Below are 25,539 nucleotides of genomic sequence, written 5' to 3'. Positions count from 1 at the left end.
CCTAGGGCATAGGAACTGCTGCCCTTGCGTAGACTGTGCGTTCCAATATCACCAGGACTGCAACTTAGCACTGAAATCTCGTCTTCACCCAAAGAACCAATTACACGGCGTAGCATTCGGCCAAACCGATTTTTACTATCGTCACCGAGAAACAATTGCTGTTTACCACCTGCTAAGCGCTCCGGGCAGCAAAATAGATGCACCGCTAGAGCTAGAATAGGACAACGCGAAGGTTCGTATGGATTTGCGTACACGTGCTTTCCGTATTTCTCAGCACCAGTCTGGTCACCTTTATGACCTTGCTCCTCAACAGTGAGACAGCCATCGACCCATTCAATGTGCTGTAGCATAATGGTGCTAATTGAGTCCGAACGACTCATTAGGTTCCACATCAAGACGAAATAACCCCACCCAAACAGAACTGTATGCCATGCTTGTCCTCTCTTCACTGGTGTTATTGTCATCAACTTCAGCGCCAACATATCAAAACCACTAGTTTTCAGCTGACTTTTCCCTTCATTTATCTTCATCAGCCCACGTTTCTTCAAGCTGTTGATCACTTTTTCGTATCCATCAAGCACTCGCCTCAATTCAGTATCCGCTGGCTGCTCCAATTCAATCAACTTACTGTGGTAGACGTCAACCAGCGCACTACGGTAGCCCCAGACACAAAACACGGATAGCGGAGGGGTTGGAGCGTCTCTTGCGTCCATGTTGGCACGGTCACATGCATGTGCGGGGCTGCAGATGTGTCCAAAGAACGCCAAGATGACGTTTTTCGGCAGGGGGACGCGAAGCTCGCTTGCATCGCTGTCAATACAGTCTGGGTGGTGACGTTGAAGCCACTCCTTCATAGTGTTGATCTTCGAGCGGTATGTGCGCTTCGTGCTGCTGCTCGTTCGCTTGGACTGGAGCGACGCAGCTACTGCGGCAGAATCGCTTGGATCATCTCGGCTCCTCTTCTTTCCTCGGGGCATACTGAAAGGTGGCTCCTCAACATCAAATCAAAGGTCGCCGTTGATCTATGATAGACGGCTATCACACTTGACGTGAATCTACGCATCAAGTTCACATCATACTTAGTGCCAGTGATTAAGAGATAGGTTGAAGTGCATTTTGCTCAACTATGATAACCTACTATCACACGCCTGTTGCAGAAAAGCAGTGTACTATCACGGTTGCAGCAGATGTCCACATTCACACGGCACTGTGTTTCGAGGTCACGCTGCGCGTCCTTCAGCTCGGAGTGCACAGTCGCGTTGGAGCACACTATGCGAATCGTAGGGAACTCGCTGTGGCAAAGTACGGAAAGATTGTAAGAACAATGGGGTATGACGGTGAGAATCAGCCCATCGACGAGCGTACCTGTCACCAACAGGAGTCGCATTCGGAGCCAGGACTTTGACGGTGTGCCGCAGCGAGCGGATTCCATGAATCACGTCGATAACAAGCTGAAGGCAAAAATATATAGCTGAGATGGAGTTGCAGCATAAAGCACTAAAAAAACTTACCGTCATCCTTTCCTCGGCATCTGCATCAATCCAAGAGCTCATGTGAGCTTCTTCCGGGTAATCGGAGCACAAAATTGAGGTTTCCACGTCCTGTTCACTTGGCGATGTAGTGAGCGGGTCGGCGTAGCGGATACGCTGCCATAACTCTTCCGTGACGACCGGGGTGAAAGGGTGCAGCAAACGCATCGAGTAATCCAGGCACCGATGCAGCGTAGCTTGAGCGCAACGCTTCTGTGCATGCTGTTCTTCAAGGGCGACGCCTTCCTCCAAACGATTGCCGTAAAGCACAGGCTTGCTGAATTCGATGTAGACATCGCACAACTCCTGCACAAAAAACCTTTGGATGGCCGCAACACTGGACGCGAGCTGATTCGCAGCTATTCCATTGTTCACTTCCGACACTACAGCGGCCTATAACCCCCAATAACGCAACACAAGTATTGTGAGAGAGAATGCATCATTCCAATATCGACTTGCAGGTTTTTACTTACCAGTCGCCTCATAATCCACCGGTCTGCAATAGTCATGCCTTCACGCAAATGCGAAAGGTCTATCTGTTTGCCATTTGTAGCATTAGTGTCCGTCTCTAATAACGGCAAAGGGTAGCGAACAGCATTCCACACCTTGTTGCAAAAATGGCGGTGCCACCAAAGCAATAAAGTCTCGAAATACTTGAGCTTCCACAAGATTGAAAGGCAGTGCGCAGACAAAAACACCCGAGCTAGTGCCAGATCAAAAGCATCTTGATCAATATCATGTGATGCAAGCTCCACATTTGGTTCTTTCGTCGTCGCTGGTACTGGAACCGATACAGGTCGTAGTGAAGTTTGAATAGCTATAGGGACGCTAGGGCACTGGTTAGGCTTCACCAAGTGGTTCAACAAGTTCCCACTAGGTTTACCATTTTTCTTGAGCGTGCCGCAGTAGATGCAACGCCCGTGTTTTTTTTTGCCGTTTTCGCGTTCAATGGTGTAGTGCTTCCAAATCATGTCACGCGGTCGCCCGGTCTTCAATAGTGAAGGCCTAGATCGCCTAGACGATCCTGGAGTACGGGGAGTACGGGGTGGTCGTGTTGGAGTTGACAATATTTGTGTACGAGGAGTTCGGGGTGACCGCACGGGGGTTGTTGACCTGGATGATCGAGCCGGAGTCGATTGACGGGGCGACGCTACAGGAGCTGGTGGTGTGGGCCCGTACGCTGAAGTATGTGAGCCTTGCTGAGGTGAGAACATCACCCTGCGCGCGACTGCCGGCGATGTCAAGACGTTCCTTGACGAACTTGGCTCTAGATTTTCTCTTCGATAAGGGCTGTAGCGATTAGATCTCCGTAAGACGGAGCCAGGGGGCGATCGCAACGCCCTTCTTGATGGGGAAGAATCCAGCAGATCATGAGGAGGAGGCACCGGCGATAAGTTCGCTGGCAAGTCGGCTGCACTTCGTTGTGATGTCGCCATGGTGAAGCTCTTTTCGCACTGCTAGACGTCAATGGGTTCGCGGTAGCTTTCAAAGATCCTGGCACATTGACTTTGGACTTTTGGACACTTCAAAACGGTTTAAAACGTTTTGGGACATTTAACCCTTTCACTACCAGAGATTTCTTACGGGTCTCCTTGGACCTACGGCTCCAGCAAATCAATTCAACGCACAGGGAAAAAAACGACCAATCAAAAACACCAATTTTTACACGTGGCGACGGTGGTTTACTTCACGGTACTCCCAATCAAAAGTTTGAGAGGTCGAGCTACATGCCGTCGCGCCCTGGTCAGTGTCGCTACAACGGCAATGGTCTACGGAAGTAGGAGCCGTTTGGGGTGGACATCACGGCGAGCCCACTGAGGATGCTGACCTCCGAGCGGTGGCGTCGGAGCCCGCGCGCTCTCGACTCAGCGTCATTTCGTTATAGCATTATCCCAAGTATGCGTGCTTAGCCGAGCACCCCATGTAGTAGATGTAGTAGCAGTTTCAATCTACATCCGCCAACCGCTCGCACTCCTGCACATGCAATCCTGCGTAACATTCACATTGGCTTGCTATAACGCTATCACTGTAAGCTTATCTAGTTTGGTTAGGATTCTGTAGCGTTGCCTGATGTATGAATTTGAATATTAGCTCGTATACATTAGAACCTGCTCCGCACCCTTCCAGGCCAGGGTCCGTGTCGGTCTCCCAGTCTCACGTGTCGTCGTCGGCTACATTGAACAACGCATCGAAGTTCTTTTGTCCACGAAGGGGAGGCGGGGCTGCTAGCTAGACGAGAAAACAATTATGGCAGGTCACACGAACTGTTTGTGGCTCGTGCGGTAATGCATTTTACAGGTCCATGGAGACCTGTTAGGTTGTACAGTGCTTTGCCGTCGTCTCGTAGCTTTTAGTTTTGGCCAATCGCATCTTGCGATTAGACCTCTCATGGGTCCCTATGGACCTATAAATCACTCCAGCTGGCTGGTAGTCAAAGGGTTAAAATGTTCTTTACTCTTCCAATCCAAAACCATCTCTACGAGAAATACCAGTAAATTGTATTATATTATAATAAGTAAATTGATAAAATTCGCCCCAGCCAAGAACCATATTTCAATTTTTCTGTTTGTTTTTGGCAAGCCCACTTTTGGCGTTACTTATTTGTGGCCCATTTCAGCATGTCGGTGCTGGTGGAGACGACGGTGGGGGCGCTGGTGCTGGACCTGTTCGTGGCCGAGTGCCCGCGCGCGTGCGCCAACTTCCCCAAGCTGTGCAAGGCCAAGTACTACCACGGCTGCCTCTTCTTCAACGTGCAGGAGAACTTCATGGAGCAGGCGGGGGACCCCACGGCCACGGGCGCGGGCGGCGACTCCGTCTTCGGCCAGCTCTACGGCGCACTAACGATTGTTGCTGCAGGTTAGGGCAATGTCGTGGGCTCGAGTTTCTGTTCTCGCTGCCGTGGAAATGCTCACCTGGTATTAGCTTCTTAACCCTCATAACAGCATCGTACCTCGAGTAACAGCGCTGGTGACCTCCTTTTTCATTTGAGCAAATGACGGAAATAATTACACCCAGCAAAGATACCCAGCCACCGAATCGACCCAGTCGAAAACTTGAAATTCTGGAAGTCATCCTTGAGTATGAAACTTAGGACAGCGACGAACTGAACGCTATTGTGCGGGGTGGGGAGGACATGGTGAGCGCAGCTGAATCGGGACACGGTGACGAGCTTGCCCGTTGGCTGCATGAGAATAACCCGGGATCACGAAAGGGCTAGAGCAGCTATGCAGGTAGGCCCCTCTCGCTCATGCGCAGTGGCTTCTGGGACGCAAGGTGGCGCTGCACTCTCATTTTGCTGCCATTTGTGAAGGACACTTGCATACTGTGGAGTATTTGTGCGAGGTGGGCATTTTGTACGAGCCATGGCGCATATTGATCGACGCGGCTTCGAGTGGCCAGCTCAACGTGGTGAAATGGCTTTACGGCAAGTTCTATCACGCTTCCCTGTTTCCGACAGTTGATGACTTCAGTGGAGGCCTGTCCAAACACACGGACAAAGCGGACATTGGCACGTGTATTGCAGTATTTAAATTCGGTCGCAGCATCAACAGGACAAAGTCGCGGACCGACCTGCTCTGAGTGGGCACTCTCCTCAGCGTGCGCCCAGGGCCATTTCGAGATCGCGAAGTGGTTGCACCAAGAATATCCTCAATTGCGCTTGCAGCCAAATTCTTCCTGCTCTTACTCTCGTCGCGAACGAGATGAACATCACCCGCGGCAACAGCTGCCAGAAGACCTCCTGCCAAAGTGAACTACTGCTGCCACAGTTGGCAGCAGTAGTTCGCTTTGACCCATATAGTGTCGTCATTAGATAAATTGAGGGGACGCAGTTCATCAACAACGCTAGTTCTGTCCAGGAAGACACTCGCTAATTTTGTGCCTGTGCTTCAGCACAGCGCGCTGAGAATGTTCGCAAACATCAGAGTTTTGCAAGTGTAGTGAAGAGTTTCCGGGACCTGTCGGAGCGGGCAAAGGGCGACGATGCTCTCTATTGTGTGCAATATTACGTCCTCCCCGTCACCCCCAGGCCTGGGCCGTCCTGGCCAGCACCTCCTGGGCGATGTCGTGGTACATCTGCGCGTGCTTGAGCGGCGACGGGAACTTGTGGCCCTCGTCGTGCTCGAAGCGGACTCTGCTCGCGGCCGCGAAGCTGCGGAAGAGCTTCTCCGCCTTGGGGGCCAGCGGGTCCGCCCTCCCGACCACGTGCACCGACGGCACGTCGATGGCCCCGTCCGCGGACGTGCGGGCCGCGTCCAGCAGCTGCCGCGTCTCGGGCGTGCGCGGGTAGAATCCCCCCACCAGCACGCAGACCCTCCAGGGCACGCGGCCGACGGTGGCCAGGTAGTGCGCCGTCAAGAGCGTGGCGGCGGCCGCCCCCTGGGAGAAGCCCAGCACGGCGTCCACGCCGCCCAGAGCCTGCACCTGGCCCACCAGGTAGTCCAGCGACTGTTCGAGGCCCTCGTAGCGGTAGGCCGCGCCGTCCTCGCGCCGGAGGGCGTCCCACCACTGGTAGAACGGCCCGCTCTGGCCGTAGAACGAGCGCACCAGCTCCGGCGCGGGGCCCGAGGCGGCCCACGGCGCGTCGATGCAGACCAGCTCGGCCTTGGCCCCGAAGGCCTGGCGCAGCGCCGCCGTCTGCCGCTGCAGGATGTCGCCGCTCGTGCGCCAGCCGTGCAGACACAGCACGCGGATAGGCCGCGCCATTCTTGACGGGTGAAGAGCGTCAAAGTGGCGTCAAAAAAGAGGTTTTCGGAACTAAACGAAGCGTCGTTTTCGACAGACCTAGTATTTTGTTTTTGACAGACTAGAGGGAGATTGATTGGCCGAGCGTCTTCAACTGCGTCGACCAATGAAAAGTGAGAGCGGCAGCCAGCCAGACTCTCACTTCGCAGACATGTAGCCGAGCGCGGGAGGAACTAGCGTTCGTCGCGTTTTGGGTGGGGAAGGTGTGTACATTTACCCGCACTGCGGGGCGCGTTTTCCAGTAAATGGTGGGCCAGCACGCACTGCACCGAACCTCTATCACGTCTGCTTGTTGGTGAGATGATCAAGGGGCCGATTGGAAAGATGCTGCTGCAACCTCATCGGTTTCTCGGTTTAGTATTCGGAGATCGATGTCGGTGTATACGTGCATCGCTACCGATCTTTGGATAGTGAACTCGAACGGACAAGTGGCTATGGGCTTCGATCCGTACTTCCGCAGGCGCGATGCCATATTTTTGCTGTCGCTACGACACTAACTTTGTAAACAGCAAGTTACTGCACTAGCTGGGGGCGTTTCGGCCACGCTCCATCCAAGCACCGATACGTATAGCGTACGAAGGTACTATGCTTCGGGTTGTGCGGCGTCTGCCGCAAACTCTGGAAAAAATATCAATAGTTCTGTATTTATTGGAAAGAAAAATCAATCCTTCTATTTGAGTTTTAGGAACAAGTCATTTGAAGGTTACTACTGACTCAGTAGTAACTGAGGTCACACTAAGGTAGCAATAGTGTAGGTTCGGTCGAATCGCATCTCTTGCTCGATCCAGGCATGGAAGCGCCACTGAGTCTCCACTGCAAACAAGGTTTCGGCTGAAATTGTGTCGTGCGAGGGTCTTATTATTACTACATGTGCCAATACTTCGTAAAGTCATGTTAGAGCTAAGCTTCGTTAAGAAGTACAATTCAAGAAATTTATTTGTAATTTGCTTGCGTCTATTTCGCAGCATTTTGCTGCTCATAAGTTTACACTTCTACTTTGACTTTCACTAATACTAAATATGCGCGTACCCGCAGCATCTGACTAACTAACATTCAGTCTAACGTTCAGATCCAAATGGCCCCCTTCAGCCGCGTGAGGGATCCACAACATCAACGAACCACCTCCGGTGCCAGGAAGACCCAGGAAACCCGGGCGCCAACGATCCAAATACAGAGTTCGCCCACCCAGCTTCTCCACCGTCGAGTTCCACGTGGCTGTCCCACCAGCAGCAACGTCGATCTCGTCAATCTTGTCGCCTCCAGACATGATGTTCACCGTCACCTTCTCGGTGTCAGTGCTCGTGAACTTGAGGATCACCTGACCATCTCCCTTCTTCGTCCAGGACATTGTGCTGTTCTTGAAAGCCCTCTGGATCATGTTGAGGCCCAACGTGTCGGGGTGGGTGCCGTCGTCGATCTCGCCGATGAACTGCGTGGGACCACAGATAGACTGGAAGTACTCGGAGATAAAACTGGAGACGCCACTCATATCGAAACCCGTGACGACCCAGAAGTTGAGGCCCTGGTTCACCACCTGGTACGCGTATTCCATTGCCTTGTAGGACGTGCCGTTGTCGCTCTTCCCGGTTGTGATGAGGTCGTTAATGACTACACCGAACGTCTTGCGCAGCTTGTCACGCGTAGTGTAGGCGGTCTTTTCGTCCGACTGGGAAATTAGCAGCTCCATGCAGTTGCTCGTCACCGTGGCGATGTCCGTCTTCACGATATCCGTGTCCTGGATCTTCACGCGGAGCTCGTCCTTGGTGATACCAGGGTTCTGCTCGCGAAGAGCCTCGACGGTAGACCACGTGCGTTCCATGAGACCTTGCAGGTCGTGACCACAGGTCGAGTTCGACTTGAGAGCGTCCTTGAGGTATCCGATTTCACCCGCAGTGATCTGCTCGGGCGGGGCCGTGAAGTTGGCCCCTTTGATGAAGGCCTTGAAGCGATCCCAGCTCGTGACCAGGCTATCGTCATGGGCCAGAACCTGGGACAGAATGTACTGCGTCGTGGCCATGATTCGGTCCGCTAGCCACCACTCGCGAGTAGTCTTGCCACCTAGACACAGCTTGATGGTAATTGGCAATTCGACCACAACGGCGTTCGACTGGTAGAGCATCGCCAGAATTTTGTCTTGGGACGCCTCCGGGTCGGAGGTTTTGATGGAACGGATGTAGCGGTTGAGCGCTCGAAGCTCGCTAACTATCATGCAGGAGCACATGACGGCAGTCCTTACGCCCTTAGCCATCTCGGAGAATTTGCCAAACCAGTTGTCCATGACACCGTTGATCCCGACATTGAACACGGAGCCGACCTTGTAGAGCACTTCCCTTCCGCAGTCATCGTTCTGGCGGATGCACTCCATGCCGCACTCCACCGGGAACTCAATGGGGCACTCCGCCCAGCAGGTGTTGGTCTTTTCGTTGCGATCATAGTTTGACGGACATTTTTTCATAATGTGGGCTTCGCGCCAGCAAGCGGCGTCACCCTGAACCGAGCGAGGACCGACCCAGTTGCGGTATACAGGCACGACAGAGCTCTTGGCGGTGAGTGGCGTTGCAAGCTCGTATGACCGACCAGAGCCATCCGTGACCAGTGCTGAATAATTCGACGACGAACCCGACGACACAGAGACCGAGACGTCCGCCACCGAAGACACAGGCGAAGACTTGGATGGTCTCGACGAAGCAAATGAGCCTGAGGACTGTGACGAACCCGATCCAGAAGAAGAGAATACGCTGAATGCGTCAGCGAATGACACGGAGCCGGAACCCGACGCAGAGGCCGAGGCCGAGAGCGCCTCAATGATCTCAGCAATGGACCCTGAGCCAGAGACCGAAGCTGGAGTGGGCGCTCTAGTTGGTGGTCGAGGCGTGCCATTCTTCGTGATGCTGAAGCCGCTTGAGCTGTGTGCGTGGGCAGCCACGGCCAGAGTGGCCGCAAGCGCCTTCAACAAGGCCATCTCGAGAGGTGTGGGCCTGACGCCGCAAAAAGGAGAGTGGGGTCACCATGCTGGGGTTCCTTTTTGATGAACGATGTGATGGGGTTCGGGACAATTCCGGGATCGACTACCAAGGCGAGTTAGGGCACAGTTTAACCGCCGCCACTGAAAACTCACGCTTGGGGTGACGTCTGCAATCTAATCGCGGTTTCTAACTCCAGCTCTCCGCATGTTTTCCCGCTACAGAGGAACAAAGCATTATTGTATTCCGTTGGTTCAGTTTTCCATTAAGAGTGGAAAAGTCTCAATAGGCTCTGTAACTTTCGGCTCAATGCGCTTGTATAGTGTCTTCCGCGTTGCGCAATTGTGGCTTGCGTTGTAAAACGGGAAGCGGTTGTCCTTCGATTCCTGCGCTCTTGAGGATGCCTCCCTCCGTCTACGATAAAGCAGAGTCCGCCGTTGTGTTCCGGTGGAGGAGGGCTTCGCGGCCGGCCTCGTCTAATGCGTCCAAGTACATACATATCGTTTAATCATGCTAGCACCACTACCCAGAATCGTACTGTACTGCCGCCTCGCTTACTGCCAGCCCTACCAAACGAGTGCTACTTGTAGGGGTCTTGAAAGCTTTCCGAAATACAACTGAAAATCTGGCGGCACAACCTTGAAATTTGGCGCGTTCTCCGGTGCTTGTTTAGTAGCTGTTCGGCGATAGTTACACTCGCGGCGTTTTCATGAAATTCGCGGCGTTGAGCACTCTGAGCTCGAGAATGGGCTAAAAGCGCGATTTGCCTGTACAGCGCAAGACCATTTGCTCCGGCTTGGTCGTTCTAGACCTCGCAAAGTGGACGTCGGTGCAAATCGTGATGCTGCACCCGTCGACGGGGTCCCGCCCCGCGCTGTGATTTAGCAAGTCGAGCCACATCACGATCGTCACTTGGCTTGATTGGCCCAGTTCGTCACCATGGCCGGGGCGCTGTGTCGGAAGCTCGTCGCGCTCAGCGGCATCTGCTTTTCAGAGAATATGCAAGCACACTACATAATCAACCAAAGAAGTGACCGCCTACAGCCTGTACTGTACTACAGGCTGTACTGTGAGCCCTTCGACCCAAAGTTTGAGATGCACGCCACTCATAGAGCGCTCAACAATGCCGACCCAAACTTCCAGTAACACTGCAGCGCTTTCGACGAGCAATCCACATTCAGTGAGTCTGCTGGACGTACCAGCAGTACATGGAGCACTATGAGCCATATGACGCAAACACAAGGATTGCATTTGTATCACAATGAGATCTGTTATTCACGAAACTACGTAATGCGCGGTATGCTACAACTAAACGCCTAATATGCAAAGCCAATGTAAAGCAATCTAGCGTGAATCGATGCTGTCAAATGTCGGCTAGCGAGGCGACCTTGCTTAGCAGGATTTGAATATTTCCTATTATGAATATTATAATTACTGAAATACAGTGTATTATTACATGTACACTGTATTGCACGATAGTCTCCCGAGAGTGGGCTACAAGGAGCAGAGTGCGATTTGCCGGTGGTGTAGAGCCCGAGACGGCCCCACGTTTCTGACACTGAGCCGCGTACAGATCGCGTCCTCCTACCGAAACCTGGTCGACTCCGTGAAGGGGAGAGTTGTGATTTAGCAAGTCGAGGACAACGCACGGCAAGTGCCACTTCTGATTGGCGTCAATGGTCTTGTCTCAATAGAACAACGCTTCTGAACAAGGTCTATTGGAGTGCCAGCCGGTTTCAAGCACTCGTTGTGGACGTCTACCGTAGCGCTGCACGTCACGTAATACATGTACGTGGCCCCGTTTACGGTTGATTGCTGGCTGTATTTTACTTCCAGCCGCGACTGCTATTGCAATGTATTACAATGTATTATACTTGTGCATGACTACATGTAGACAACGATCTCTTTTGCAGTTTGTCAAACGCTCTCATCTTGAATGACGCGAATGACGGCTCGATGGTGCTTTGAACGTTCAAAATACTATGTTATGGCGATGCAAAGTGTCGCGCATATGTTCAATGATGCCCTTTGAAAACCACATTTCGCGTTGCTTGATGTCATTCAAGATTGTAGCCAAAGCGTTCATGTGCACTGTACGTACGGACCGAGGTCCACGATGAGCGTGTGTAGCTATCACTCTGCGGTCTGCCTATCGCGGTACAGTATCGGCGCGTTGCAGGTCGTCGTGGTCCACGACGCGTGGAAGCCGGAGCCACAACGGATGCAACAACCAGCAGCGCTTTGCCCACGGAGCCGGATCACCAAAGGCGACACGGTACCGCCACCGATCTCTGCGTGCTTGCATCGAGAAACCAATGAGCAACTTGGCCGCGGAAGCATCACCCCAAAATGCATTAGCAGCGTGGCAACAATACAGAAACGCGCTTAAGACTGGTGCTGCGTAGCAGTTAAGCACAGGACGGTGTCGGCTGAGCTCATGCTACCACCACTGGCTGTGTGACCCCCGCCAGTTGTTCCAGTGTTTGGAGGTACCAATCGACATCCTCGTGTGTACATGTACATGTACCGTAGCGCACAGCGACGACGGACCACACCCTGTGGTTCGTGTACTGTACCGCTTCGTGGGAAGTCGGTGCATTGTACTAGTACTGTAGATCCCGATGCGAATCGAGTGATTCGAGCCTCGTGTACCGGTACTTGTTACTCTGCATGGGATGAGTCTCACACACGATACGTGCGGAATGTTTAGTATGTAGCCTGGAAATTGTCGCGACTCTGATAGAAGGGAAGTCTGCGGTACTGCACGAAAGATGCATACACAGCCTTGGTGACCCTTCTCTCTCTCTCTCTCTCTATCTATCTCTCTTCTCTCTCTCTCTCTATCTCTCTCTCGGGTCTTGCCTCCGTCTCGCAGGCAGTTGTCGAGGAGTGAATTGAAGGCTCGTCCACTTTAACCGCAGAGAGGAGCTCACATCCGGCGTCTAAGAGCCGAACGCCCAAGCAGCAGACTTCCTCTTTTTCATCGAAAAAGTTGAAGTGGTTCGACCAATCAAAACGCATACAGTACACCTGTTCTGCGTTTTCAGCATTGTCGAAAATGTGCATGGACATGTACAGCTACAGGTACATGTACACCCGAACAGCACAACCCGTAGACGGAGGAGGTACAGGTGCACGTGTAAGTACAACACCCAAACCTCCAGCTTGTTGACCTCATTTTCACTTTTGCGGCGTCAACGCCACATCACCTCAGCTCGCTCAAGTTACACGATGGCGTGGCTACAGCTGCTTTTCGCCAGTTTGACATTGGTCACCAACGCACACGCTTCGGTAGGGTCGGCGCCAGTATCTGGCACCGACTCCATCGCTGAGGTCATCGAAACGCTGTCGGCCTCGGCGTCTGGATCGGATTTCGACTCCGTGTCGTTTGCCGAGGCCTTCAAGATGTTTTCCGCCGGATCTCCGCGGCCGTCTTTCGGCTCAGCACGGAAATTGAGATCGACGCGCTCGTCGTCGGACGTCTCGGTATCTGTGTCGCCGAGCTCATCGTCGAATTGCTCGGCTACAGTTACCGTTGGCTCCGGTGCGTCGTACGAGATCGCAACTCCACTCACTACCAAGAGCTCTGTCGTTCCAGTATACCGCAACTGGGTCGGTCCTCGCTCCGTCCAGGGAGACAGCGCGTGCTGGCGTGAGGCGCACATTATGAAAAAATGCCCGTCAAACTATGATCGCAACGAAAAGACCAACACCTGCTGGGCGGAGTGCCCCATTGAGTTCCCGGTGGAGTGCGGCATGGAGTGCATCCGCCAGAACGATGACTGCGGAAGGGAAGTGCTCTACAAGGTCGGCTCCGTGTTCAATGTCGGGATCAACGGTGTCATGGACAACTGGTTTGGCAAATTCTCCGAGATGGCTAAGGGCGTAAGGACTGCCGTCATGTGCTCCTGCATGATAGTCGGCGAGCTTCGAGCGCTCAACCGCTACGTTCGTTCAATCAAGACAGCTGATCCGCAGGCATCTCAAGACAAAATTATGACGATGCTCTACCAGTCGAACGCCGTTGTGGTCGAATTGCCAATTACCATCAAGCTGTGTCTAGGTGGCAAGACTACTCGCGAGTGGTGGCTAGCGGACCGAATCATGGCCACGACGCAGTACATTCTGTCCCAGGTTCTGGCCCATGACGATAGCCTGGTCACGAGCTGGGATCGCTTCAAGGCCTTCATCAAAGGGGCCAACTTCACGGCCCCGCCCGAGCAGATCACTGCGGGTGAAATCGGATACCTCAAGGACGCTCTCAAGTCGAACTCGACCTGTGGTCACGACCTGCAAGGTCTCATGGAACGCACGTGGTCTACCGTCGAGGCTCTTCGCGAGCAGAACCCTGGTATCACCAAGGACGAGCTCCGCGTGAAGATCCAGGACACGGATATCGTGAAGACGGACATCGCCACGGTGACGAGCAACTGCATGGAGCTGCTAATTTCCCAGTCGGACGAAAAGACCGCCTACACTACGCGTGACAAGCTGCGCAAGACGTTCGGTGTAGTCATTAACGACCTCATCACAACCGGGAAGAGCGACAACGGCACGTCCTACAAGGCAATGGAATACGCGTACCAGGTGGTGAACCAGGGCCTCAACTTCTGGGTCGTCACGGGTTTCGATATGAGTGGTGTCTCCAGTTTTATCTCCGAGTACTTCCAGTCTATCTGTGGTCCCACGCAGTTCATCGGCGAGATCGACGACGGCACCCACCCCGACACGTTGGGCCTCAACATGATCCAGAGGGCTTTCAAGAACAGCACAATGTCCTGGACGAAGAAGGGAGATGGTCAGGTGATCCTCAAGTTCACGAGCACTGACATCGAGAAGGTGACGGTGAACATCATGTCTGGAGGCGACAAGATCGACGAGATCGACGTTGCTGCTGGTGGGACAGCCACGTGGAACTCGACGGTGGAGAAGCTGGGTGGGCGAACTCTGTATTTGGATCGTTGGCGCCCGGGTTTCCTGGGTCTTCCTGGCACCGGAGGTGGTTCCTTGATGTTGTGGATCCCTCACGCGGCTGAAGGGGGCCATTTGGATCTGAACGTTAGACTGAATGTTAGTTAGTTTGCTAGGCGCCGCAAACCTTGTTGAATCGAGCTCGCACATAATAGAGATAATAGAGCCGTTACTATAAGTGTAGAACTCCTGGTATGCGCTGCAAAATAGAAATAATAAATCCTTAACTACGTATTTGTGTTGTGTTGGATCCAGCAGCATTTAGAAAAACTTCAGTTCCTAGTACTGCTATCGCGATGAATGTCGTCACGGCATTGTCTTTACGAGGGTGAGGGGAATCATACGTAGTACTACAGTAATACATAATGGTTGGCTGAAATCGTAGTCATCGTCTACGTTTCTGCTTGATAATGTCCATGCTAGAGAAGTTGGCAAGTTTGGAGCGACATGACTCTTAACTTTGTGCGCTACATCCAAACAATCTTTTCTTTGAGCACCAGACAAGAGTGCCACTAACGTAACTGGTCGCTGCGGTGAAACTGGAGCCAATAGTTGTGGCTCCGGGAGCTTCGGCAAAAAAAAGGAAAAAAAAAACTCGTGCCAGTGTAGTTTGTCTCTCCTCGACCAGGATACAACAGGCTGGCGGATCCAAGATCATCGCCGTAAGAGCCGTAGAGTATCGACTCGCCACACCGCCGACCGAGTGCTCGCACAAAATATAGAAAAGAACAGCGAGGTCGCTGCAGCATCATTCTCACCAACAAGCAGACGTGCTGGAGTTTCTGTGCAGCACAAACTCGTGCGTGCTGGCCCACCATTTACTGGAAACGCGCCCCGCAGTGCGGGTAAATGTACACACCTTCCCCGCCCAAAACTCGACGAGCGCTAGTTCCTCCCGCGCTCGGCTACATGTCTGCGAAGTGAGAGTCTGGCTGGCTGCCGCTCTCACTTTTCATTGCTCGACGCAGTTGAAGACGCTCGGCCAATCAATCTCCCTCTAGTCTGTCAAAAACAAAATACTAGGTCTGTCGAAAACAATGCTTCGTTTAGTTCCGAAAACCTCCTTTTTTTGACGTCACTTTGACGCTCTTCACCCGTCAAGAATGGCGCGGCCTATCCGCGTGCTGTGTCTGCACGGCTGGCGCACGAGCGGCGACATCCTGCAGCGGCAGACGGCGGCGCTGCGCCAGGCCTTCGGGGCCAAGGCCGAGCTGGTCTGCATCGACGCGCCGTGGGCCGCCTCGGGCCCCGCGCCGGAGCTGGTGCGCTCGTTCTACGGCCAGAGCGGGCCGTTCTACCAGTGGTGGGACGCCCTCCGGCACGAGGACGGCGCGGCCTACCGCTACGAGGGCCTCGAACAGTCGCTGGACTACCTGGTGGGCCAGGTGCAGGCTCTGGGCGGCGTGGACGCCGTGCTGGGCTTCTCCCAGGGGGCGGCCGCCGCCACGCTCTTGACGGCGCACTACCTGGCCACCGTCGGCCGCGTGCCCTGGAGGGTCTGCGTGCTGGTGGGGGGATTCTACCCGCGCACGCCCGAGACGCAGCAGCTGCTGGACGCGGCCCGCACGTCCGCGGACGGGGCCATCGACGTGCCGTCGGTGCACGTGGTCGGGAGGGCGGACCCGCTGGCCCCCAAGGCGGAGAAGCTCTTCCGCAGCTTCGCGGCCGCGAGCAGAGTCCGCTTCGAGCACGACGAGGGCCACAAGTTCCCGTCGCCGCTCAAGCACGCGCAGATGTACCACGACATCGCCCAGGAGGTGCTGGCCAGGACGGCCCAGGCCTGGGGGTGACGGGGAGGACGTAATATTGCACACAATAGAGAGCGTCGTCGCCCTTTGCTCGCTCCGACAGGTCCCGGAAACTCTTCACTACACTTGCAAAACTCTCTGGTGTTCAGCGCGCTGTGCTGAAGCACAGGCACAAAATTAGCGAGTGTCCTCCTGGACAGAACTAGCGCTGTTGATGAACTGCGTCCCCTCAATTTATCTAATGACGACACTATATGGGTCAAAGCGAACTACTGCTGCCAACTGTGGCAGCAGTAGTTCACTTTGGCAGGAGGTCTTCTGGCAGCTGTTGCCGCGGGTGATGTTCATCTCGTTCGCGACGAGAGTAAGAGCAGGAAGAATTTGGCTGCAAGCGCAATTGAGGATATTCTTGGTGCAACCACTTCGCGATCTCGAAATGGCCCTGGGCGCACGCTGAGGAGAGTGCCCACTCAGAGCAGGTCGGTCCGCGACTTTGTCCTGTTGATGCTGCAACCGAATTTAAATACTGCAATACACGTGCCAATGTCCGTTGCTAGCCGCTTTGTCCGTGTGTTTGGACAGGCCTCCACTGAAGCCATCAACTGTCGGAAACAGGGAAGCGTGATCGAAATTGCCGTAAAGCCATTTCACCACGTTGAGCTGGCCACTCGAAGCCGCGTCGATCAATATGCGCCATGGCTCGTACAAAATGCCCACCTCGCACAAATACTCCACAGTATGCAAGTGTCCTTCACAAATGGCAGCAAAATGAGAGTGCAGCGCCACCTTGCGTCCCAGAAGCCACTGCGCATGAGCGAGAGGGGCCTACCTGCATAGCTGCTCTAGCCCTTTCGTGATCCCGGGTTATTCTCATGCAGCCAACGGGCAAGCTCGTCACCGTGTCCCGATTCAGCTGCGTTCGCCATGTCCTCCCACCCCGCACAATAGCGTTCAGTTCGTCGCTGTCGTGGTCTCTTTAAGCCTTCCAGAATTTCCTGTCGACCACAGCGCGCAGCTTCCTCCACAATTTCTACGCCTATGGTACACCCTGAAAAACGGCTGAGGATCCACCTCACAACGTCCAAATCTCCGCAAGTTATTGCCACCTGAAGTGACTTCAAGAACTGGAAATGGTAATAGTGGACATCCATTCTCAGTTCGAGACAAATGTGCTGCGACAGCGCGTATCCTCGTATGAGTTTTCGACTGGGTCGATTCGGTGGTAGACACCAGAAGAGCTCACCGCTGGCTGCGTATCCTTGCTGGGTGCAATTATTCCCGTCACATGCTCAAATGAAAAAGGAGGTCACCAGCGCTATTACTCGAGGTATGACGCTGTTATGAGGGTTAAGAAGCTAATACCAGGTGAGCATTTCCACGGCAGCGAGAACAGAAACTCGAGCCCACGACATTGCCCTAACCTGCAGCAACAATCGTTAGTGCAGGATGAAACGCGCTAGCTACAGATCGTAGAAGCGTCGTACCTAAGTTTTGGGACTTATATTAGATCGTGTATCTCGTCTCGCCGATTGTTTTTCCTTCCGAAACCCGAAATCGCCCACTTGACGCTTCTTGTCAGTTAGGGAGGCCGTGCGCTTCTCGATCTTGTGAATCGTTCGAATTCCTCGAGTTTGACCTGAGCCACCATCAGTACATCGAATTCATCAACGCTAATCTTCGTGTAGTGTTGGATCCTGCCTTTCCGCCCCTGAATCTTCACACCCGTTTGCATCCGTTAATGTCCAATCCACCTCCCTCACCCGCCCTTAAAGCGTCGCCTTCAACGTAGAGCATACCCAGTCAGCTTCCGTTACCAAAAAATCCACTCCAAGGTTGCGAACTCGTTCAATTCTGGTTTTCTGGTTATGGCTGCCTTGGCGCGAGTGCTGGCCTTGCTTCCGCATTCAACGCCCAGACCTACTGCCACGGTCCCGACTACGGCTTCTGCTTCGGTGACGACGTCCACGTTCGCGGTCTGTGCTGCGGCTTCTGTCACGGTCCCGTCTCGACCGCGAAGACTCCTTCTCCCGAGAAGACGGTCGGCCTCGCTCCGTGCGATCACGACTGCGACTACGACGGCGATCTTCACGAGCACGTGTACGACTTCGACTGCGTCTGCGCTTCTCCTTAGTTGGACTACGGCTACGCCTGCGCTTTTCGCTAGCAGGACTGCGACTTCGTCGTCGTTTTGGAGACGGCGCAGCTTCCTCCTCCTCCACGAGCTTGAAGTCCTTTGCGCCTCGTGATTTTAAGCGCAGATCACCGCCCAACTCCCGTCGTCCGCTGTCACCGCCACTCCTACCACCACGCCCACCCTTCCTCTCGTTCGAGTACGCGTCGCCATCGCGCTTGCTCGTCTTCTCCCACGGACGTCGCTTGACCTTATTCCACAGTTTCGAGACCGACTGGCTGAAGTCCACCTTGATGCGGCGGTCGTCCAGCAGCACGTTGTTCATCTTGAAGTACGCCTCCTCGCAGTGGCGGCGGTCCGTGAACTCCACGAACGCGAAGCACAGCGAGTCGCCCGTCTTCTGGTCGCGGATGACCTCGGACTTGCACTGTCCGAACCTGCAGAAGGCCATATCCAGGTCCGCGCTCTCCGTCACGGGGTTCAGCTTGCACACGAACAGCACCTCCTCCGGAGGCTTGACGTCTGCGTCGGGCAGGTCGCCGATCATCTCCAGCACCACGGCGCGGGACTTGGCCTCCTTCTCCCTCACGGCCTGCTCGACCTCCTGCTCCGTCCTGCCCTCATGCTCGTCCAGCTTCTCGTCGGCCGCGAGTCGGGGCTCCACCTGTTCCTGCTCGGGTCTCTCTCGTGTGGGAGAACTGGGCGGGACGATCTCCTCCAGTCCCTTCGGGTCCGGGAACGGGTCGTCCAGCACGTACGTGTGCTTGATGCGCACGTCCTGGTAGGGCCGGTGGTCCTTGTCCACAAATAGCGAGTTAATTGTGGCTAGTACGTCCATGCCCTCGGCCACCTCGCCAAAAATAGTGTGCTGCTCGTCAAGGTATGCCATGTCCTCGGCCCGCGTGGTGAGGTAGAACTGGGACGCGTTCTGATTGGGCGCCGCGGAGGCCATGCCCAGCAACCCGCTGCGGGCTTCGTGGGTCAGCCCGCGGGCTCGCGGCAGCTCGTCCTCGAAGAAGCGGGCCTGCGCGCCGTAGAGCTGGCCGAAGACGGAGTCGCCGCCCGCGCCTGTGGCCGTGGGGTCCCCCGCCTGCGCCATGAAGTTCTCCTGCACGTTGAAGAAGAGGCAGCCGTGGTAGTACTTGGCCTTGCACAGCTTGAGGAAGTTGGCGCACGCGCGCGGGCACTCGGCCACGAACAGGTCCAGCACCAGCGCCCCCACCGTCGTCTCCACCAGCACCGACATGCTGAAATGGTCCACAAATAAGTAACGCCAAAAGTGGGCTTGCCAAAAACAAACAGAAAAATTGAAATATGGTTCTTGGCTGGGGCGAATTTTATCAATTTACTTATTATACTACAATCTACCGGTATTTCTCGGTCAAGATCCAAGGAGAATGTGTGATTTGATTAAAGTATACGCGGACTTAGACCGCACTTAAGCAGCTCTGTGGCTCGCGAGCATGATGCTGGCACGGCGCAGGTGTCTCCAGGGGCTGGCGTCGCGGCGCGTAGCTCTCCCCACCGGGCGGCTCGCTCGCTGCCTGGGGGCGCGTTCGACGCTGCATCGCTCGGCGGTTCTGTCCATCCCCTCCTTGCCTTCCATCCCGCTCTCCAGCGAGCTGCGCGAGCGCGTGAAGACTTTGCCCCTGGCCGCCACGTACGACCCGACAGTTGTAGAGCGTGGATGGCAAGCGCACTGGCAGCAGGCGCTGCAGCAGCCGAACCCACAGTTGGAGAGCATGGCTACACCCTCGCCGCCCGTGTTCAGCATGATCCTGCCGCCGCCCAACGTCACGGGCGCGCTGCACCTGGGCCACGCGCTGACCGTGACCATCCAGGACGCCATCGCGCGCTGGCACCGCATGCGCGGCTTCGACGTGCGCTGGCTGCCGGGCCTGGACCACGCGGGCATCGCCACGCAGAGCGTCGTGGAGCGCAAGCTGCTGCGCGAGACGGGCCAGTCGCGCCACGACCTGGGGCGCCAGGCCTTCGTGCAGCAGGTCTGGGCCTGGAACGAGCGGTACGGCGGCCGCATCACGGCCCAGATCGACCGTCTGGGCGCCATCGTGAAGAAGGACCAGCCGTACTTCACGCTGGACGAGCAGCGGTCGCAGGCCGTGGTGGACGCCTTCGTCCAGCTGCACGACAAGGGCCTGGTGTACAGGCGACGCAGGATGGTCAACTGGTGCCCCACGCTGCAGACGGCCATCTCGGACATCGAGGTGGACCTGGAGCAGCTGGACAAGGCCACGAACAAGACGCTGCCCGGACGAGCGGAGCCCGTCGAGTTCGGCGTCATGCACAGGTTCAGGTACCAGGTGGCGGACTCGGACTCGGGAGAGTTCGTGGAGGTGGACACCACCCGACCCGAGACCATCTTCGGAGATGTGGCGGTCGCGGTCCACCCGGACGACGAGAGGTACAGGAAGTTCCATGGGAAATTCGTGGTGCACCCGTTCTCGAAGGAACGCATCCCGGTCGTCACGGACGAAGTGCTGGTGAACATGGAGCTGGGAACGGGTACGAGGGAGGAGGTGCTTTGGACTTTACTTACGGTCGAAGACTGATGTGTTGGTGCTGTGACCAGGTGTGGTGAAGGTCACCCCGGCGCATGACCCGAAGGATTTCGAGTGCGGACGGCGCCACGAGCTGCCCGAGGTTGAAGTGATTGACAAGCATGGCAAGCTGTGCGGCAACATCGATGAAAGGTTCATTGGCATGGACAGGTTCGACGCGCGCAAACGCGTCGTCGAGGAACTGCAGGCCATGGATCTATACGTGGACAAGGTGTGTGGACATATACCTGCCAGTATGAGCCTTCTGTATTGGTCACATCTGATTTTGACCTACATTAATTCATTTGTTTTGGTACTGTAGCTCGACCACCCGACTGCCCTGTCGATCTGCTCGCGTTCGGGAGACATCATCGAGCCGCTGCTCATGCCGCAGTGGTACGTGGACTGCAGCGCCATGGCTAAGCGCGCCGCTGACAACGTCCGCAACGGAGTGATGACCATCGAGCCCAAGTCACATGCACACACGTGGTTTTTCTTCTTGGACAACATCCAGGATTGGTGCGTTAGCCGTCAGCTATGGTGGGGTCACCGCATCCCAGCGTACCGCCTAAAACCTGGTACGGCTGGTGCGTCGGGTGCGAGCGACCAGTGGTTTGTTGCATCATCTTTGGAGGAGGCCCGACAGAAGGCTGAGGCTGAGATCGGATGCAAACTGCAGGATGACGACCTAGAGCAAGATGTGGACGTGCTCGACACGTGGTTCAGTTCGGGCTTGCTTCCTCTGTCGGCTTTTGTAAGTTGCTGCCGTGACTCTGCTTACCGCGTGATTTCCATTGTTAACTCAATTTGATGCTATTAGGGATGGCCCAATGTGAACAATGATGAAGTTGTTACGAAAGACCTGATTTCCAGCTACCCGCTGGATGTAATGGAGACTGGTTCGGACATTCTATTTTTTTGGGTTGCGCGGATGGCAATGCTTTGCGAAGAGGTTTGTAAAGTCCTCAAGATGGCTGAGATCAAGTCGTGCACTTACACGTTGTTGTGTGCTGTTGGGCCTGTAGTTCTCCGGGCGCGTGCCGTTCGATAAGGTGCTGCTGCACCCTATGGTACGTGATAAGGCAGGGCGGAAGATGTCAAAGAGTATTGGAAATGTCATCGATCCGTTGCACGTGATTAATGGCATCAGCCTGGAACAGCTACTCACGGACTTGCAGGTAAAACTTGAAGCAAGGTGATACATTTATGTTAATAGCGTGCGATTTGTACTGACGATTTTCACGAATTGATCAGGGTGGAAATGTTAGCCCGCGCGAGCTGAAGAAGGCCAAGAAAGAACTGAAGAAGGAATACCCTTCGGGTATTCCTACGTGTGGTGCTGATGCTTTGCGTTTCACTCTGGCCTCGTACCTGCAGCAAGGCCGGCAGATCAACATGGACGTCCAGCGCGTCGTATCGTACCGCCATTTTTGCAACAAGGTGTGGAATGCTGTTCGCTACGCTTTGCCGTTATTAGAGACGGACACAAATGCTACAAAGGGCAAACAGATAGACCTTTCGCATTTGCGTGAAGGCATGACTATTGCAGACCGGTGGATTATGAGTCGACTGGTAAGTAAAAACCTGCAAGTCGCTATTGGAATGATGCATTCTCTCTCACAATACTTGTGTTGCGTTATTGGGGGTTATAGGCCGCTGTAGTGTCGGAAGTGAACAATGGAATAGCTGCGAATCAGCTCGCGTCCAGTGTTGCGGCAATCCAAAGGTTTTTTGTGCAGGAGTTGTGCGATGTCTACATCGAATTCAGCAAGCCTGTGCTTTACGGCAATCGTTTGGAGGAAGGCGTCGCCCTTGAAGAACAGCATGCACATAAGCGTTGCGCTCAAGCTACGCTGCATCGGTGCCTGGATTACTCGATGCGTTTGCTGCACCCTTTCACCCCCTTCGTCACGGAAGAGTTATGGCAGCGTATCCGCTACGCCGACCCGCTCACTACATCGCCAAGTGAACAGGACGTGGAAACCTCAATTTTGTGCTCCGATTACCCGGAAGAAGCTCACATGAGCTCTTGGATTGATGCAGATGTCGAGGAAAGGATGGCGGTAAGTTTTTTTTAGTGATTTATGCTGCAACTCCATCTCAGCTATTTATTTTTGCCTTCAGCTTGTTATCGACGTGATTCATGGAATCCGCTCGCTGCGGCACACCGTCAAAGTCCTGGCTCCGAATGCGACTCCTGTTGGTGACAGGTACGCTCGTCGATGGGCTGATTCTCACCGTCATACCCCCATTGTTCTTACAATCTTTCCGTACTTTGCCACAGCGAGTTCCCTACGATTCGCATAGTGTGCTCCAACACGACTGTGCACTCCGAGCTGAAGGACGCGCAGCGTGGCCTCGAAACACAGTGCCGTGTGAATGTGGACATCACCGTTGCGGGCGATGGCTCGTCGTCGCTGTCGTCCCCTCACGTGCTGACGCACTCCGTGTCCGACTCCTGTCGAGGTTCGCTCTTGCCTATGAACATTTTGTGAGGTACTTCGAAGTAAACTCATATCCCGAACTGACGTATTTGCATGTCCGTTAAATTGATGCTTGTAGTGATGCTAGCAGTACCAGACGATGCCGAGACGACGCAGCGTGTAGCGAGCGAGATCTCTAGGCTTGAAAAGCGTGCCTTCAAGAGTGCTTCCGCTGCCGAAGCACTCATCCGCCGCCAAGAAGGCCCGCACTACGCCAGTAAGGTGCCCGAGTCAGTTCAAGCTCAAGACGCGCAGCGTCTCACGCAGCTGCAGACCGACTTGCACGCGACGGAGAAGAGTGTGGTCGCACTGCGCGAGCTCCAACAGTTCTACTAGGTAATCAATCCTAATGAATCGTATAGACTTGTCGTGAATCAATACTTTACTACGGTGGAATTTTCACCTGAGTGAGCATTTATAAAGGGGAAAATACGAAGCTGAAGTCCATCCGCTTGTGAGAAGACTACGAACATTTACCTCGCTAGCCAATCTCCCACTTCCAGTACCCGCGTGATGAAGTACACTTGAAGAGTGTACTAGGTATCGTTTGCCTGAGTCTTTAATGGTACACTGTACTCGACGTGCTATTGCCTTCATCTTGCTAGTGTTTGACAGGCATGCCACGAATTCCAGATCGAGTGCATTTCCAGTTTCAAGTGCAGGGAAGGAGGGTGTCCTACCGAAACTTGATACGCCTTGTAGAACGAATAACGTGGTAATACTCTTCGTACGTCTCCCACTTTTTGAGGCCGGGATAGCGCAGGTAGGCGGTTTTAGGTATAGAAGCGAAACGATACCTGTGACGAAAACCCATGATGTTGAAGTAGTCGTCAGGTGTGATCTTGGTCTGTCGATATATATCTTCGACTTTGGCTTTTTTGGCAATCAACTCCTTGGCCAGCTCCAGTCGTTGCGCAGCTTTCACCTCCTTTCTCATCTGCATCCACGCCTGCGCCTTTTGACCAAGTTTTGACTTGGTAGCCCAAACCTTCACCTTCTCCGCAAGCCCCGACATGCCTCTTTCTTCTGCGTCGCTGGCACGATTCGTCGTTTTGAGCCCCCGAAGCGACCGCTTGGCGTCGATATCTGCCCGTACCCCGCGGCTTTCTCCTGAGAGGATCGTACTCGATAACGTAACCTGGGAATCCGCTGCAGGTGCCGAGAGAGCCTCACCCCCCACTAGAAGGGCAAGGAGCGCCATCATAAGATGAAGCATGCACTTGTTCATCGTTCTTGCGTACAGTAGACGTTTTGCTGGAATGAAGCGAGTTGCCGAATGCGTGCTGGATGCGACATAAGGCCTGACCGTAATACTCGGGCCGTTCCAAACGGATGCAGTTGGTAGATTTTGGTATACAGTACTGTACATACAATCGTTACTGCCAGAGACAGGCGCGAAATAGCATAGCCAGGCATAGGTATCACGAGGTGTTGAATAATATTCTTCATAATATTATCCTAGTGGGTTTTGCGGGGTTCACGGTGTCACGGAGGCAAAACTGGAATTTTGTCGTTGAATCCCCTCGATGCAGATCCCAGTACCACACTCATTTCACGCAGCCCGGGCCGGGCTGCCCGGCCTCCATCATCCTCTATTTTGCAGTGCCTCAAATAGACCTCCCCCCCCCCGTCCCTCCCCCGACGACGAGGTGTATCTTTTCCTATAACAGGTTTCGTCCACATCGCAACAGCTTCTACATTTAGAAAAACGATGAATATTTTGGATCAGAATAGAAAGGGAACAGCCCAAAGGCATCAGAATTCTAAGTACTACTACAACTTACTATACTGTTATACATACGAAACCTCTATGAATGAAATGATGATGGTATGCCGACAGATGCGATTTATTTTTCCGATTTGCCTCTCGTCCATGTGTTTTCGCGGAAAGAGCAGTTTGTAAGTCGACTCCACTCCACGATGAGTACGTCACCCAGTCATTTTGACGCGCACTGTACGGGAGTCGTTCCAAATCATACATAATTTGTAATTTGTATGAATTGGTGTATACCGGATCAAAATGAGAAATCCTCTTCCATGTTATGGTAGAGGGTTTACTCCACGGTGAAGTAAGGTGGAGTCCGCCTGCGCAGCCCTTAACATATGTAGGCTACAGCGCTCACTCTTTCTATGAGTACCACGAAATACGGTTGAGGACCAGATCTACTGTTGTCTTAGAACAGCTACAGACTTTTGCCAGTTCCATGGTTCCCAGACACTCACTATTTCTGGATCACATGTGTAATTTTCAAAATCACTTCTCAGATCAAACGAGATCCCTCTACTGTAATCAACGGGACAGTCACACTGGTCCCGTTGATTACCAGCCCGTTGATTACAGTCCAGAGAGATCTGAGCCGTTCTCGTGATCATCAACAAAAAACGTCATTAGTTTTTTTTTAGCCAGGTTGCT

The 25,539-nt window shown here is 54.0% G+C and overlaps 7 protein-coding genes across 7 annotated transcripts; 4 read left to right on the top strand and 3 right to left on the bottom strand.

Annotated features, from left to right (window-relative positions):
- Positions 1–4,147: 4,147 nt before the first annotated feature.
- Positions 4,148–4,390, top strand: IUM83_09528 (Peptidyl-prolyl cis-trans isomerase-like protein; the record flags this gene model as incomplete). Its single annotated transcript, XM_067933973.1, has 1 exon — positions 4,148–4,390. One exon carries the CDS (start codon positions 4,148–4,150, stop codon positions 4,388–4,390), a length of 243 nt encoding a protein of 80 aa, XP_067797048.1.
- A 1,156-nt stretch (positions 4,391–5,546) lies between these two features.
- On the bottom strand, positions 5,547–6,233 carry IUM83_09527 (serine hydrolase-like; the record flags this gene model as incomplete). Its single annotated transcript, XM_067933972.1, has 1 exon — positions 5,547–6,233. One exon carries the CDS (start codon positions 6,231–6,233, stop codon positions 5,547–5,549), a length of 687 nt encoding a protein of 228 aa, XP_067797054.1.
- Positions 6,234–7,325: 1,092 nt separating this feature from the next.
- Positions 7,326–9,234, bottom strand: IUM83_09526 (uncharacterized protein; the record flags this gene model as incomplete). The annotated part of the gene is made up of 2 exons (XM_067933971.1): positions 7,326–7,330; positions 7,395–9,234. 2 exons carry the CDS (start codon positions 9,232–9,234, stop codon positions 7,326–7,328), a joined length of 1,845 nt encoding a protein of 614 aa, XP_067797053.1.
- Positions 9,235–12,466: 3,232 nt separating this feature from the next.
- IUM83_09525 (uncharacterized protein) lies at positions 12,467–14,303 on the top strand (the record flags this gene model as incomplete). Its single annotated transcript, XM_067933970.1, has 2 exons — positions 12,467–14,234; positions 14,299–14,303. The coding sequence occupies 2 exons, from the start codon at positions 12,467–12,469 to the stop codon at positions 14,301–14,303; spliced, it is 1,773 nt and encodes a 590-aa protein (XP_067797056.1).
- Positions 14,304–15,309: 1,006 nt separating this feature from the next.
- Positions 15,310–15,996, top strand: IUM83_09524 (serine hydrolase-like; the record flags this gene model as incomplete). Its single annotated transcript, XM_067933969.1, has 1 exon — positions 15,310–15,996. The coding sequence occupies one exon, from the start codon at positions 15,310–15,312 to the stop codon at positions 15,994–15,996; it is 687 nt and encodes a 228-aa protein (XP_067797055.1).
- A 1,374-nt stretch (positions 15,997–17,370) lies between these two features.
- Positions 17,371–19,331, bottom strand: IUM83_09523 (peptidyl-prolyl cis-trans isomerase-like protein; the record flags this gene model as incomplete). The annotated part of the gene is made up of 4 exons (XM_067933968.1): positions 17,371–17,375; positions 17,439–17,451; positions 17,517–17,590; positions 18,269–19,331. The coding sequence occupies 4 exons, from the start codon at positions 19,329–19,331 to the stop codon at positions 17,371–17,373; spliced, it is 1,155 nt and encodes a 384-aa protein (XP_067797050.1).
- Positions 19,332–19,548: 217 nt separating this feature from the next.
- IUM83_09522 (Valyl-tRNA synthetase) lies at positions 19,549–23,462 on the top strand (the record flags this gene model as incomplete). The annotated part of the gene is made up of 9 exons (XM_067933967.1): positions 19,549–20,608; positions 20,676–20,875; positions 20,966–21,397; positions 21,464–21,595; positions 21,669–21,821; positions 21,898–22,083; positions 22,768–22,853; positions 22,928–23,109; positions 23,206–23,462. The coding sequence occupies 9 exons, from the start codon at positions 19,549–19,551 to the stop codon at positions 23,460–23,462; spliced, it is 2,688 nt and encodes an 895-aa protein (XP_067796851.1).
- Positions 23,463–25,539: the final 2,077 nt, after the last annotated feature.

The sequence above is a fragment of the Phytophthora cinnamomi genome (genome assembly GCF_018691715.1).
Source record: "Phytophthora cinnamomi strain GKB4 chromosome Unknown Contig15, whole genome shotgun sequence".
Lineage (NCBI taxonomy): Eukaryota > Oomycota > Peronosporomycetes > Peronosporales > Peronosporaceae > Phytophthora > Phytophthora cinnamomi.
Note: the sequence above shows the minus strand (reverse complement) of the source record. Positions and strands in the feature narration are given on the sequence as shown.